General features: G+C 37.3%; 1 protein-coding gene across 2 annotated transcripts in view; it reads left to right on the top strand.

The window, feature by feature from the left end:
- LOC135466256 (GTPase HRas) overlaps positions 1–15967 on the top strand; it is a 34380-nt gene extending 18413 nt beyond the window's left edge. For both annotated transcript variants that reach the window (XM_064743667.1, XM_064743666.1), the window contains exons 3-8: positions 1390–1418; positions 2372–2456; positions 10486–10588; positions 11796–11835; positions 12491–12651; positions 13481–15967. In XM_064743667.1, the coding sequence (XP_064599737.1) occupies positions 1390–1418; positions 2372–2456; positions 10486–10588; positions 11796–11835; positions 12491–12651; positions 13481–13540 (478 nt within the window). In that variant the 3' untranslated portion in view covers positions 13541–15967. The remainder of the gene's footprint in view (positions 1–1389; positions 1419–2371; positions 2457–10485; positions 10589–11795; positions 11836–12490; positions 12652–13480) is intronic.
- Positions 15968–16524: the final 557 nt, after the last annotated feature.

Genomic DNA, 16524 nt, shown 5'->3' with positions numbered 1-16524 from the left:
ATCAGTTCGGCACAACAGTTCTTCATTGGTATGATAATATTGTGCAGATGTGTCATCACAGCTGTGTCACATTTGCTGGGATCATTCAGAAATATGAAACAGGTAAACATGTACTTGTAGCTCTGCTTTCCCATGAGAATGGAGATGAATTTCTATTAATAGAAATAAAGTTTGTGATATTATGGAAGAAAAGGCTGTAAATTTAAACCTGGTAAGTTTTCATGTTTGGTTATAGCATAGATATGTCACCAGTATTTGCTTATTGAATTGAATCTCAAATACAGGAAGTAAGAAGGCCATTAGACAAGGAGATAATCCATAAAATGAGAATATATAGATGATATTTATATTTATAGATGACAGTAAATGTGTGGAATTCAGATTTATGTTTTCAACCAGATTGATGCAGGCTTTTTCTTTCTTCCATTTGTACATGAAAAGTTAGTAAAGAAAGAAAAGTTACATGTTTATTGCCAAATAGCCAAAAAGCCTTTTCTAATGTTTGTCCTACAAGAAGATAAAGGAAGAAAAATTCAAACTTCAGTTTTCTGACCTGAGGCCCTGATAGGTTGGCAAATTTGACTAAAATAACCCGTACTGAAGGTGGCATATTAAAACCAACCTCTCGCTAGTTCTTCCTGTTAAAATTGGTAGGTTTGCAAAGTGCCTGATGAAGGATGGTGGTGTTTTTTGCTTGCTGTTTTTTTTCTGGGCACTCTAATTTTATCCCCCTATTTAACCTGCAAGCCAGTGTAAAAATGGAAAGATCTTGTGATAATTTGTTAAACACCAATCAGATTAGTTTTCAGAACTGTGGATGTATGCATAAATTGGCTAATGGCGGAATTTCCTGCTCTTATTTGATATAATCCTATAAATTCAGGCACCTTTTCTGGGAAAGCCTGTAGATGAAAATGGAAATCTGTAACAGCTGGAACACATAAACCATTTACAATAGGCATTCATCCAGCTGAATTGGCTGATTAATTATAAAAAATTATAAAAAGACTGGAGTGTCAGATATTGTACGTGTATTATGTTCTCAGAAATTCAGGGCAAGATGAAAGATGTGATATAAAACTGGTTTTGCACCAGGTCAAAGATATTACAGTTTTGATAGGTCATGTATATAGGAGATAATGAATCAGGATATTTGAGCATCATGTATTGGGGTATATTCCCAGAACGTCTGTGTGATATACAAGTCAGTGATGGAATAAAAATGGTCATATTCCAGATAGTCTGCAATATAACATGTATAGTACCTGGTAACAGGGATGTGTTAATGCATATCAGGAATATGTGGATGTGTGGTTTTAAAAAATGACAGAGTGAATTGTAATATCCACACTTGAAATTTTATGATATCGTTTTTTTTTCTGTTTTCAGTTTTGTTGAAGAGTATGATCCTACAATTGGTAAGAGAATTACTCATTTGCCATGGTTATACATATATACACTAAGGTTGTGTCAGAGCGTGTAAAATAAAATATGCTTTGTGATCATTTCTAATATTTCTGGAGAAATGCTGGTGTGTTCAGCCTACTTTGGTTGATCTTGTGAGATGATTCTTGTAATGTGAGGCTACTTGAACAAATACTTGACGTATACTTGTAGTTGGACGAATCTGTCAACATTATACCTGTGGAAAATCATGATTGCTCTGTGTAAGAAGAGCTGATCAGTAAAAAAATGTCACAAATTCATTTATGTTGTACAAGTAGATAGCAGGGCTTAATACATTAGCCTGCCAACATGCTATAGTGTGCCTCTCCTTCCTCATAACACTCCGACATTCCCACAAGTGATTCAGTATAACAAAGGTCACAGATTTGTTCCCCAAAGTTTTCTCCAAGCTGCCTGCTGTAGCACATAGCTGGGCATACTTTCAGAAGTTTTCTCCAAGCTGCCTGCTGTAGCACATAGCTGGGCATAATTTCAGAAGTTTTAGTAAAGAAAACCTCCACACTATGCTCTCAGACAAGTGGCTATTTTGTAATTATTAAATGAAATCCATACATCCTGCAGATCTGGCTCTACAATGATCATCCTGAATCCATGTATTTCATTGGCTATAGATGGCCAAGGAACTTAAATGACAACAGTGGGCAGCTAAGAGGTTATCCCCAACAGCAGCATTATAATGAGGGAGAGGTGTAAAACTTTAGTGTATTGACATCCCTTGTACCAGAAATAAAATATTAGGAATGACACCTAAACATACATATATGTACAATTAATTAATCCAAGACAGTAGATTACAGAATCTTCTGTAGTCTACATTTTCTGTAACCTTCTACATGTTTTGCTTTCAAAAGCATAGGTGACATGTACAGGTATAATACTTATATTTATCTTGCTTGGTTTTCAGAGGATTCATACCGTAAGCAGGTAGTGATCGACGGCGAGACATGTCTGCTAGATATCCTGGACACAGCCGGTCAAGAGGAGTACAGGTAGGCTAATTGCTAACCACTGGTCATTATTATCAGGGGCAACTTTCACAAAACTTTGTATTTCATCCTATTTCTGGTACCTTTGGCTTTTTTTGGGGGGGGGGGGGGGGACAAAATTTATATCGTCTTTTGATGTCTATTAGACCAATTTTGATGATAATCTGTTTGATTTTATTTCATAATGAAAAGCGGGGCCTCCGTGGCTCAGTCGGTTAGCGCGCTAGCGCAGCGTAATAACCCAGGAGCCTCTCACCAATGCGGTCGCTGTGAGTTCAAGTCCAGCTCATGCTGGCTTCCTCTCCGGCCGTAAGTGGGAAGGTCCGTTAGCAATCTGCGGATGGTCGTGGGTTTCCCCCGGGCTCTGCCCAGTTTCCACCCACCATAATGCTGGCCGCCGTCGTATAAGTGAAATATTCTTGAGTACGGCGTAAAACACCAATCAAAAAAAAAAAAAAAAAATTCATAATGAAAAGCTTGCACATTTCAACTGTTTATTGTTGTCTGCAGTGATGCACAACCTGCCTCAATGTAGGTGTCATTACATTAAAAATGGTTTATTTAGCCAAGGATCAACTTACAGGGAATGGAAACACTTGTTCACTTGTTAAACCAGAAAGATGTGAAATTTGTGTTCTGGTCTTTGCTGGAATGTGTAACAGTGGAACTAGAGTAAGCTCAACAAAAAATGGGTAGTTGAGATTGGTATTGGTGTCTTTATTCTTATAAAATTTACATCATTTTGGATATAGAGACAGGTACAAACATCCAGTACATGCAATTTCAGACCCTTAACAGAATTCCAGTATCAAATCATTTGCCAAATAAATGTGGGACAAGGTTCAATGAAACTTATGTACTTTCTGCCAGCGTTTGCAGTCAATAACTTCCATTTCTTGTTTTTTCATGCAAACATGTAACACAGATTGTGGTTGTGGTTGGAAGGTTCTGGATGTTGTTGGATGTGGTTGCAGTGTTTACAGAACAACCGCCTGGAGCAGATGTTCTCTTAGGCAGTATAGAATCTACATTATTAAACAGGATGATTTGCTGGCACACATGCAGAAAGCTACACATCTTTGCATGGCATGAAATGCATCCACAATGTTGAGCTCTATATTGCTGTGCAGAACAATAATGTGAAATTCAGTTGCATAGTTATGTGAAAATTGGACAAGGCCTCTCAGACCTGGCCTGATGTTCAAGATCAAACCTCTCAATATTTCTAACCCACTGTGTCTGGGTCATTGTTAACCATATCTAGCAAAGCTGGGTTGGTCAACTGCTTACTGCTCCACTAGTGACCACTGAATGTTAAATCTTAAAGAGTTGAACTTTGCAAATACTTGTGAGTAATTCTGATAAAATACAAAACGTATTCTATTACATCATAGTCATCAAAGAATCTTCGAGTAAAAGCAACAGTTGATTCCACTAATGTCATTGATAGTTGTACATAGTGCTCCAGCACTCACAACTCAAAGAAGTATCATTTGACAAGCACACACAACTCAAAGAAGTATCATTTGACAAGCACACCTTTTTACGTTATCTTTTTTCTGAAATTTACCTGCTGTTTTTATTGTCCCAAACTCTTCTGCATAGCTAAAGAGTTCATTTTAGGCAAGGTATTAGACTGAACTACACCTCTTCCGCACTGAGAGGGAGCAAAATATCCTAAGACACTTTGGATCTTGTTTGACATTGTTACTCTTGTGGCTGCACTACTGGAATCAGAGTTACGTGTGTGCAACTACACAAAATGGCCTCATGGCATTCCACAATTTACACCATGGACTCAGTAAAGGTGTAACTCTTAATAGTAATTAGGCCTGGTATACCATTACAACTGCTTTAAGAAACAGCCCTCAGTCCTGCTGTATTAATACGTAAGTCAGGATCGCAGTTATGGATAACCAGTCGTATGATGACATTCTCTGATTGTGTGCTCGAGAGTTATGCCCATTAGATGTGATGATTAATGCTGCCATTCAACAACCACGCCCATTCACAAGACAGTTGATGGGCAGTGATCCAGTGGTCTCATTCAACCACATCAGTTCAGAATTATGACAAAATGGCCTAGAGGATATTAGGTAGAGAGATGGAACTGTATACTATTTTATTGATTGCTCTCTCTACTCATCTTGTCAGCATTGACTGGACCTTGTAATTAGGCCAGCAATTTCCATTTGGCGATGTGTTAACGTGTGTAGCAATCTGTATAAGCAAATGAATATTTTTGAGTACAGCATAAAATACCAATCAGATAAATAAATATGTAAGCAGATGGATTTGCTCATCAAGTTTCTGCTCTCTGCATCATGTATTGCTGTAATTTATTTTCTATATCTGGAGCTTGAGTTGGTTTCTCTGTATTATTGTTTTATATATACGTTATATAGATTTATGTGTATTTTGTGTGTGTTTCTGTTAAATAATATTTCACTTTCATTTGACACCTACGCCCCCAGCCACAGTACAGATACCCCTATAACTTGCCTTATTGACGCTCCTATAACTTACCTTAATGATGCCCCCATAACTTATGTTATTGACGCCCCTGTAACTTACCTTATTGACTCCTCTATATCTTACCTTATTGACAACCCTATAATTTGCCATATTAATACCCCTGTAACTCACCTTATTGACACCCCTATAACTTACCTTATTGACAACCCTATAACTTACCTTATTGACACCCCTATAACTTACCTTATTGACACCCCTATGACTTGCCTTATCTAAACCTCTGTAACTTACCTTATTGACACCCCTATAACTTACCTTATTGACACCCCTATAACTTACCTTATTGACACCCCTATAACTTACCTTATTGATACCCCTATAACTTACCTTATTGACACCCCTATAACTTACTTATTGATACCCCTATAACTTACTTTATTGATACCCCTATAACTTACCTTATTGACAACCCTATAACTTACCTTATTGACACCCCTATGACTTGCCTTATCTAAACCTCTGTAACTTACCTTATTGACACCCCTATAACTTACCTTATTGACACCCCTATAACTTACCTTATTGACACCCCTATAACTTACCTTATTGATACCCCTATAACTTACCTTATTGACACCCCTATAACTTACTTATTGATACCCCTATAACTTACTTTATTGATACCCCTATAACTTACCTTATTTACACCAATACCCTTTAAAACTCTAGTCTCCAAGAAGCTTTCATGTTACGTAACCTACTTCGACCTTGGTCTGCTATACTATGTCAGATGTGCAGTATTTCCAACAGGTAACTGAGGAGGAGGTTAAATGCAACTAAAGTTAAACCTTTCATGAATACATTGTTTAGATTTTTACATATGTAGAAATTCAGACATTTTTTTTACCAAACATGTACAACATGTATCACATTGTTTTAAGTAAAGCACATAACACTTGTGTTGATTCCAGGAACTTCCATTAGACAGGTCATAATTTGCATTCACTTAGTATTGACTGCATCTAGCTGAGATCTGTCAGAGGCAGTGATGAAGTAGAGTGTTTAAGTGATGCGTGTTGCTGAGCTCAAAGGCTAGGCTTACGCAGTTTGGGTAATGGCCCTGCTGAAGTGTCGCCCTCCCCAGGGAGACTATTATTGACTCGGAGCTACGTACAGGACTCTCCCATCACCCAGCTAAGCCTCATGACATGGGTCTACAAGCTGTTATCTGACTGTTTCGTAATCACATGCAGTAGCATTGTCATAAACGAACGGTGGCCTCCAGCAAAGAGCTCATATTGAGAGGTATATTCAGCATTGCCGTTGTTGATTTCGGCAATTTGTACATCATGTTTGTATATGTGAGGAAGGGTTCCTAATTAAAACAGTTGTCTTGAGACCTGCGCCCATTGTGAGTTCACACTATCTGATATGTACATGTATGTACATTGTATGTGTGCTTCACATTTCTACAGTGTATGCCTGCAATATTGGCAAAGTGGCATTCGGCTGTAATTATTCATACATTTTTTGTGTAGCACAGGTGTGCAGTGTGGACACTATATTCACATCCATCTGCATGGAGGGAGGAGGGATGGCTTCCATTATCTTGCCTCAAGCGACTACCATAATTAAGTAACTCAAGGCATAATTCTCTATTAAAAATAAAATTCAAAAAAAAAAAAAAAATACAAACCAACACAAGATGCAATCAGGTCTGGGTAATCATTTAATGTAATCATTTGGCAGTGGCCCGATGTAATAGGTAAGCTGCTCTTCTCAGAGCCAATGCCAGGACAATGGGGAAGGGCCAGAGTAAAGCAGTGGTCTTGATATTCCTGCAGCATTGCTGTTGAACATGCGGCAAGCCTGCATGTAAATTAGCAGTCTAACACATCTGCTCCAGTTCCACTCCTAAGGCTGTAAATCAGCAGCTACTAGTCTTCTCTTTGTGTTCAAAATAGGACAAGTTTATATAATGCTAGGGTACTCTTATCCTTTTCTGTATTTTTAACTTTTGATTTAACCAGGGTGTAACACTAAACGTAGTCACCATGGTAGCTCTGAGACAAGTTGTTGTTTCCAGATGAGCTTCTACATTAACCGCTCTGAGTCGTTACATTCACTAGCTTCCAACTTGGTTCTTTCGCCTGCGTTGTCGTCGAAATGTCAAAGGTGTATAACAGAAACAAGTTTTCTCTAAATCTAAAAATAATTCTCAATTCTTATCATCTCATTAGGCAGGAATAATAAACACCACTACGTCGTTTTTAACAAGTGTAATGAACATACCAACTCAGACAGCATCTGACATTGCAAATCACGATTTTCAAAGCACTGGGCTCCGTTGCAGGGGTGGACCCAAAATTAAGATCATATTTTTCACTATTTGATTAAAGTGTTTTGTTCACTAATGAAATAAAAATGAAAACGAAGACTGTCAAACAGGTTGTCAATTGCCCTTTTTAAATAGTGTACATCTTCCTGGTTTCAGTCAAAATTTTCCAGAAGTTTATCATTTCCCGGATGATAGTGAGTGTTGGGTTTTTGGCTGAAATTGCTTTGGAATTGCGATATCTACATCTGTGTTGATTATCCATTTAATAAAGTATACATACGTCATCAAATTCAACAAGCACAACCAACCAAAAATTTGCAAGATTCGCTATTAATGTTGAATTACTTTATACAAACCCAGTGTTCATTTAATTTGTTTTTTATTGATTGATTTTGTATTATATTTTACAGACTGATTTAATAAGAAACCACATATTGATCACACCAGTTTTTTTGCTATGACCCACCTTTAATCTGCCATAGTCAGGGCAATTGATACCCTGTGTAACATGCATGTCTAGGGTTTCTTTTGTGTATGGTGAATCCATACACAATCATGTCCATCCACGTATAAAGGCTAAGTAGCCTCAAATTTTCAGACAGAAAAGTTAGTAGCTTTTAAGGAGGAAAAAAGAGAAAATGAGCACTTACATATATATCTTGGATCTTACACATTTACCCATTCAGATGCAAGTAACACTTGTCTTACGACAATTAGGCCATAAATATAGAGGGCACTCCTTGATAAGGACAGTTTATAAAGAGCTAGTTTGCTGTGATTGTCAGGCCCTTGACTAGTGAGGTCTCATGTTATAACCCAGCACTTGCTGATGTTTGTCCAGTACATGGCAAAGGGCGGTGTTTTACTCCAGACAGTAATACCCTAATTCCTCAAACTTTTCGCATATGAAAGAGCAATTTTCAGCACAATTTATGTTGTTTTAATTGGATTTTGAAAACAAGACTACATTGGTTGGACTGGCCAATTTCACGAGTTTACAAAAAGTATAATTTTATCAATCTGCATAGAATAAAACTTTCAGAATATGCTTGAATAAACACCTTGCAGACATGCGAAAACGTTGAACAGTTACAGTTTAAGGGAAAAATTCTTGAGTAACAAGAAGGCATGAAACACCAATGAAATAATGAAATATTCCAGTTCAAAATTTATCTGTTTTTTGCCCTTCATACTCCCTTATGTGAAGAAGTTTTATAAGTGGGTTGGTTGACATTCTCAGTATTTAATGACTGGCGCAACAAGTACATTGTCTTAATCAAATTCTGCAGTATCTAGGAGCATCATAATGTACATGTAGTGATAGTACAAGGGCACTGGTTTGTGTGCTGTATTGTGCAGTAGAGCTTGAACACTTGTGCTCAACCAGCTAAAGGGTCACCCCAGTACCACAGCCAAGCTTGGGTCACATTTACATGTACATGTACTTAACATTGCTGCTATTTTAACCTCTTAATAATGAGTCATCTTTGTTTTCATACTTTTACAACATTCATACTTCATACTGTAAATAACCTAAATCTGTGTCCAGGAGTTAACATGATTGCTTATTTCCCCCATTCCGAGAGTTCTATTTTATCTTAGAAAGTTTTTGGGGGGTGTTTGAGAAGGTACATGTAGGGTGATGTACAACTGGATCCAGCACCAAAACTAATGTGTAAGGCCATCATAAATTGCACAAACTTTTGAGCCCTCCCATTTTGAGAGGGGTCTGAAACAGAGAAATAAAAGGAACCACATCACATTGACCTGGACCACTGGTTGCCTTATCCACTATGAACATGAAATATATCAACACTGTGGTGAAAAAGTATCATTTGAGTGCAATTACCTATAGTGTAGGTATAAAATTGCCAGCCATCACACAGTCGCTCTCTCAACAATTAAACTGCTAAAAAATCATCGCACAAATTTCTTTCATTACTAATTTGTGTGATAGGTGAAGTTAGAGTGACAGTGCGCCGCTATAATCCCAGAGCCTCTCATCAATGCGGTCGTTGTGAGTTCAAGTCCAGCTCATACTGGATTTCTCTCCGGCTTTATGTGGGAAGATCTGCCAGCAACCCTACACTCTACCCTGTTTCATTCCACCATAATGCTGGCTGCTGTCATATAAGTGAAATATTTCTGAGTACGTGGTCAAACATCAATTAAATAAATAAATATTTCGATGATTGGTAAGTTAGCGATTGACAGCCCATAAAAACTTTGTTGGTTTGGAACACAGTGATAAAGCTGGTTTCTGTAAATGTATGTTGACAGTTTTCAGTAGGTTATTTAAAAAAGTCCCTACTGTATAGAGGCAGATAGTCGGTTTGCCCCATTTAAACAAACTCCTAGAAAAACCCAGTTTATGGACAGGAAGACTCGCTAAGAACAGGTGAAAAGCTCAAGAATAGTACAATATTGTGCGAGAGGATAAAAACAGGATGTATGGTTACAGGTGAGATGTCTGGACATGTGTTGTGGTGATAGTGTGTGACATTAGGTGGGTGCATCGAACAGGTGCGAGTTGAAGGTGTGAATAATGGGGGTGTAGTCATTTGTTATGTTTGTAGGAGGAAAATACTAAAGCATAAGTGTAAATGAAATCGTGACATGGGTGAAGGGAAAATCTACATACATGTAGTGTGTGCATTACAGTACATTTACATGTGTAAAACTGAACAGTTCCCATATGTGGATTTACAGCTTGTCGTTAAAAGAAGTATCGGTACTATCTTTAAACTAGAGAGGTTGTTTTGTCATCATTGTCATATCACGTTCCTTAGCAAATTTAAGACACCTGTGGAAAGGTGGTCTGCGCTGGGTGCTCTGGTATTATCCACATGTAAACCTGGCTACCATTATGTGAATGAAAATTCTTGAGGACTGTTTTAGACACCAAACATTAAAACAAATAAAACTATTTAAATACTCATTGTAAACATCCCTTTGCAGATAAATAAAAATCCGTGCGTGCAAAGGCAAGAATGAATAACAGACTGTAAAGCATAAATCCAAATCACTTTAGGCGGGAAACCTTCCCCATTGCATATGCCTTGTTGAACCGTAGATTCTAATTGTTAAATTTGCCAATGTATTCTTTAAGCATTGCATTTCTATGTCTCTCTAATGTCTATCCAGGATTAGAATTACTAACATGCGTGTCTATATAAATGTAGACTAGTGTTGTAAGTGTTCAGTCTGTTTTCTGTTTAGTGCCATGAGGGACCAGTACATGAGGACTGGAGAAGGCTTCCTCTGTGTCATGGCCGTCAATAATCAAAAATCCTTTGAAGATATTAACCAGTACCGTGAGCAGGTAAGGGGATTTACTCTCGACATAAAATCGTATTTGTTAGTCTGACAGAGACCAGCTTTTACTGGCTTCAGTGATTGAAGGATACATCCTGGTAACACCTTGAATGCTAAAATCCCTATATCTGATGCACTGTCTTCTTTTTTGTATTCGAATGTTCTTGTGGAATTTTCTCAAGTCTGTTAGCTGATCTTCTTGATAAAAAAATCATTGGAAAGAGCAGGTTTAGTTTTATATAGCAAAACTATGTTTTTGTTCGGATACAGCTTAGTGTGAAATCTGGAAATTTTCCCCAGCATTCCAGATCCATTATCACCATTCAGAGAAAATCCTATTGATTTGATTGGTTGAAATGCCAAACATACAAGATCGAATATACCTTTATGCTTTGAATGTATACGTCATTCCTACATGTAGTTAAATCACGGTCCATAAGCTCCTAAGTCCGGACCCAAATCAACCAGTTTCGTCTCTGCCTGCTGATCACAAGACAACGTGAAGGAGAGAAATTTGACATGGGCAAAGACTGAGTGTTGAGTGCAGAGATTTTCTTTACTAAGCACTGTACCAGCCACAATGTTATCCAAATCAACATCTTCTCTTCAGAAATCAAAAACTCCAGAATCACATCCGTCAAAGTATTTTGTGGTCTCATCTTCTTCATGCGTTTCATTGGATTATCACTAGTCTTGACCTTGACTGACATAAATCAGTTGATTAGTGACTATGATGACGTAGCTCAGTTGCCAATGACAGAAACATATGACAGTTCCGATGGTTAATAGCTGTACGTTACAGTCAGTGAACAATAGACAGTTACATCAATTACATGTACAACCTTCTTTCGACGTCTGAAAGCTCTGAACTTCAATACCAACACGGACTGTAAAGATTTAAAGATTTTATTTTACTGCCCATAAAAAAAATGCAAAGGGAGACAACTGTGGGTAAGCAGTTGGCCTTTCTAGGGTATACGGGTAGGTAGTTGGCTTCGTCCATTTATATTTTTCCTCATCATCAACTGGGAAAAATATTATCAACCTCAGCCAAGTATCTAGCCATATACCCCCGAAAGGTCATCATACAATTAATATTATTCACCCTGTATAAATGTCCTGGCTGTGTTAGGCAGTCATCTTTATTGCGTTTCAGTTTCATTTTAAGATAATGATAAAACTGCTCGATAAATGGTCATCTGTTCATTTTGCAGATAAAACGAGTCAAGGATGCAGATGAAGTACCCATGGTCTGTAAGTATTTGTAGTCAAGTGTTTCTGAATACATGTCCTTTCTTCCTTCAGCAGCTGAGACCACACCATGATTGTGAAGTGGTAAATCATTCACCTTGTAAGCCCAAGAAGGGGAGGGAATCGTTCATTCCTTTGTCAGATCTTGACAGATTTAATACTTCCATTTCTTGGCACTCTGTATGAGGGAGTAGTCCCAGTTCTGTTTTTCTTAGTATCCATATTTCATGAACATGATGCTTGGTGTCTTCAGCATTAAATATTTCAGTGAGGCAGCACTCTAAGTATGTCCGCATTAGTGCCAGGTGCCAGTTTCACAAAGCACATGTAGCGCTACATGTACGTAACTTCATTGGCAGTCAGTAATGTAGCTATTACGTAACCGTGGTAGTTATGTGGACGTAGCTTCATGTGCGCATTGAGAAACAGGCTACTAGAGGGAGACACCATGAGGAAATAAAGGAAAACAGTATTGACGGCAACATTGTACCTGAGCAAGCAAAGAAACTGATAATGAGAATAATGACATATCTAAAAAAAAAACTAATCAGGAAATAACATTTCTAAGTGATTTTAAATGTTGAATAACGTTGTCTTATTTCCATCTTGTATGCAAAGGTGTTGTGGAGTATGATTGAATGGTTCTTTTTCATTTCAGTGGTGGGGAACAAGGTTGACCTTCAGACTCGACACGTGGATGCTAAACTTGCTAAACAGGCAGCAGATGTGTACGGAATACCGTATGTGGAGACGTCAGCCAAAACAAGACAAGGCGTCGATGACGCTTTCTATACATTAGTTAGGGAAATACGAAAACATGTAAGTATGGCTTAATATAGATACATAGCTTTGTCAAAGTCAAATGTTGTAGAAAGGGCAAGTTGTTAAAGAGGCAAGAAGTGCCTACATGTAGATGATTTTCTACAAAATAATGTTCATGTACTTGGGCTTTTGCCAATCAAAGTGATAAGTATCTTTATCGAAAAGGCTATACATTACTTTTTCAGGGGCTCATTTTACAATTGATTTGGGGGGGAGGGGGGGTACATGCATTACCCATGTTCTGTTCTGGAAAACTGTGGGTTTTTCTATGAAATCGCATCTGGTTCTACCTCCACAAGACTGGATACAGAAGTTGTCTTTCTCATATGATGTCTCTTTACGACACTCCAACACACACCAAAAATGTTTTGAAAACACAGTCTGCCGACGATGTTTAGTGATGGTGGTCCCAAGTGATAATCTTTATTAATCTTTTTAATAGCCAGGCTGAAAATCACATTTGTAGAATTATGCTATAGTCATTTTGCACATGTACTCTAAGTTTACATTTGTCTGATAGCAGTTTGATCTCTATTAGTAATGTGCAATCTAAATTTAAATGCTCTCAAGTGGTAAAATGCATCAAATTTACCTTATTATATGACTTGTAATGCATCTAAGTTACAATGTCCCATGGTGGATCTCTTGGCTGAAATGTCATTTCATTTACAGTGTAACCTTGATTCAATAAAGTTTTCTGTTTTGCAGCTTTGTCACAAGTTATTTCATGTGCAGCCTGATGAAAGCTTGTTATTTACAGGTGGAGTGAACCAACTAGAGCCTCTGGGAACTGGTGAATATAATCTTTGCCTCTTCTCTGTTGCAGAAAGAAAAGAAGGGTAGAGAAAAGAAGAAGAAAAAGAAGCTTCCATGTGAAGTGTTGTAAATTGTTATATTTTCCTAATTTTTTTTCCACCTTTTTTTTTTCTTTTTTTCTTTTTTTTTCACCTCTTATCTGTTTTCTTTTTCTGTTGGGAGGGGGCATCTGTACTTGTTATTATAATGATAAACTCATGTAACACACAGACTGGTCTCACGTTGGTAGATCAGTCAGAAACCAAGCACATGGGGGAGATAACTCTTCCAGACTTATTTTTGTACCTATATTACTAATAACCCGTGTCATAAATCTGTTGTAGACAGGCGTGTAGTTGCCAAAGTAAAATTATGCTAGTAGGTTTTTTGCATTGTAGCGATGCCAGGATTGTATGGTGGAAATAGCCATGATTATCAAAATGATACAGAGTATCATTGTGCAAGACATTTCTTTTCGTGATAAATGAATGCCAGTTTAACTGGAGTAGCCTCCCTCAAGGACTGGATATTTCACAGCTATATTGTTGACTGTAATAACTGACACATCTGTTTTGGTCAGAATCTGTTATTATATCAGGTTGTTACTCAGCATGTTTATTAAGGAGGCATGTGGATAGCACTGGCTCAACCTATGCACTTTGTTGCAGACAACATATTCTTTCTCCCCTACTGTGCTATAGCTTATGTTCAGTTAAGCTTCTGTGATTTCTACCCATTTATTTACATCATCTGGAGCTTCTTTTGTTTTTTTTAATCCCAAAATTAGAATCATGACAAGCAAATAATATGAAACTCGGATCCTTATATTTTCATTGTCATTGTCACACGTTATCTATAAATGACTTTGTCTTGAGGAGAATGTGAGAACAATAATCTCAACATGATTATGTTGCAGTTTTTGTCATCATAATGTGTTGTGCATTTCTTTTTGTAAAAACTGATTGAGAGCTCTCACTGAAAACCCAGGAAACGGAATTGAGCTTCTCTCGCACACTGGTGGCACAGCGTGTATTAAACACAGATATCATTTGGATATACTGTGTAGTTTTATATCTCACAAAGAAAAGTTCCATTAACCATGATGTATTCAGCAAAAAATTACTTCAATAGTTCTGTAGGCATCAAAGTACCTTGTCTTGTTTTTTTCTTTTTTTGGTGAAAATATGAAGAAAGGGGTGTTGGTGCCTGGTTTAGTTTTTTGTGTTTACCTCAGGTTTGATGTCAATATGCGCACTATTTGTTGGGGCAATGATATTGAGAACTTTGATAGCATTCACAGGCTAACTAGAATGTTGATTTCTTCCACAGTGTGAATGAAAATTATTGGTCAATTTAGCATTGTTTCGTTTAGCTCATTGATTTGCTTGGTTTAGGTTATGTGTAAAAAAAAGGATGCCCACTTGAGAGCTACTGGGATGCTCACAACCCTTCTTAGTGGAAAACTTTGGCCTGATACAAGTCAGTCCAAGCAGTGAAACGCCACTGTTTCTGTGTAATTCTGCTTTGAACAAAGAGGTAGTTCACAAGCACTGCCTCATATCATAGGAGAATTACATGCTGTAGGCAGGAAATGTTGACTGATCATGACCATTAGGCTAGAAATTTAAAGAATGTGACGGGGATAAAGGTTTGTTGATCTCTTAAATGGATTACATTTGGTTTATGAATTGGGCATTCTCTTCAGTCTTGGCAAGTTGTATTTGGGGGGAGTTGGGACACTTTCCGTGGTTTGTGAAATATCTGTTGTTTGTTATCAAATTGCCTCATCACTTTGATTTGTACAGTATGTTATATTGTTATTTCAGAGATCTAATTGTTAAATTTGTTTAAAAAGGGGGTTGGCAAATGCTGTTATTGCTATCTTGGTCTTGCAAACTGAAAGACTGTCATACGAAACAGTCATTGGTCAAATTCTCCTTAAATGGTATGTGTCAATTTCTTCCTCCTTTTTTTGCAATGATAAGGTTCCTAACAGCTACATTATCTCCCCAATCCTCCAGAACATCGAATATCAAGATGGATATTGTCAGTGATAAGTTTGAAATAGATGTTCAATAAACTAATTTGCTCTTCATTTGCCTCAAGAAATGAAGTCAACAAGAGCTATTAAATGAAATTTTTATGGCTGGAGAGATTTTATCCAGCAGTTCATGTATGTATAATAAATTGACTTATATTCCTACAATTTTCATCTGGCATGAGATGTAATTCATCGGTTGTTGGCTACGGGTGAGCTTTCGGCCAGGTTAGTGGATTCCATGTGCTTTGTTGATGTATAAACAAGTGTTTATTGTATGCTCTATACCCAGGTTCCATTTGATGTATAACAAAACAGCTGGTAGGTTGTGGAAATATAGCATATGTTCAGCAGATTAAGAGAATGTGGAAAGTGCTCAGACTTACGTGACCAGGGGTCAGTTGTTCAAACATCTTACCAAGATATAATTCTTTAGTCTCGAGAATGGCGTAGATTGATCCTACTATATACACACACACACACATATATATATATATATATATATATATATATATAAATAACAAATATATATAGCAGGTAATACCAGTGTTGAACAACTACCCCTGGAGTTATGCCCCTTGGTGGGGGCTCATTCCTGCGAACACTGCTGACTCACCATTATGTACAAAGTATTGGTATAGTAACCTCAGGATTTTTGTATTTGAGCATCATTGATCATATTGCATTCTCTCAAAGGTGAAATTTGTACATTTATAATCCACAGTAACTGTCATCATTTGAAGATAGCTTGATCCATCAGCACTTGTCGCCCTGACTCTCTTGTTCTTTGATAAAAAGGTCCGTATATATTCTGTTCAGGTGCAGATTGTGGAAATCTGCCTACATACTTGTACATACGACTGTACATAAAATATTACACTACTGCATTTTTGGCCAGAATCTTACTTGTCAACACCTTGAATCTTAAACAGTGTTACTGTTTAACTTAACAGCTTTTTGTAAACACTTAATTTTCTCATTCATACTCTTGTCTTCATTTATATATGGATTTTCGCATTTCTGAATGTAAACTATGC

The sequence above is a fragment of the Liolophura sinensis genome, chromosome 6, assembly GCF_032854445.1.
Source record: "Liolophura sinensis isolate JHLJ2023 chromosome 6, CUHK_Ljap_v2, whole genome shotgun sequence".
NCBI classification, from domain to species: Eukaryota; Metazoa; Mollusca; class Polyplacophora; order Chitonida; family Chitonidae; genus Liolophura; species Liolophura sinensis.
This window is presented reverse-complemented; position numbering and strand designations above follow the sequence as displayed.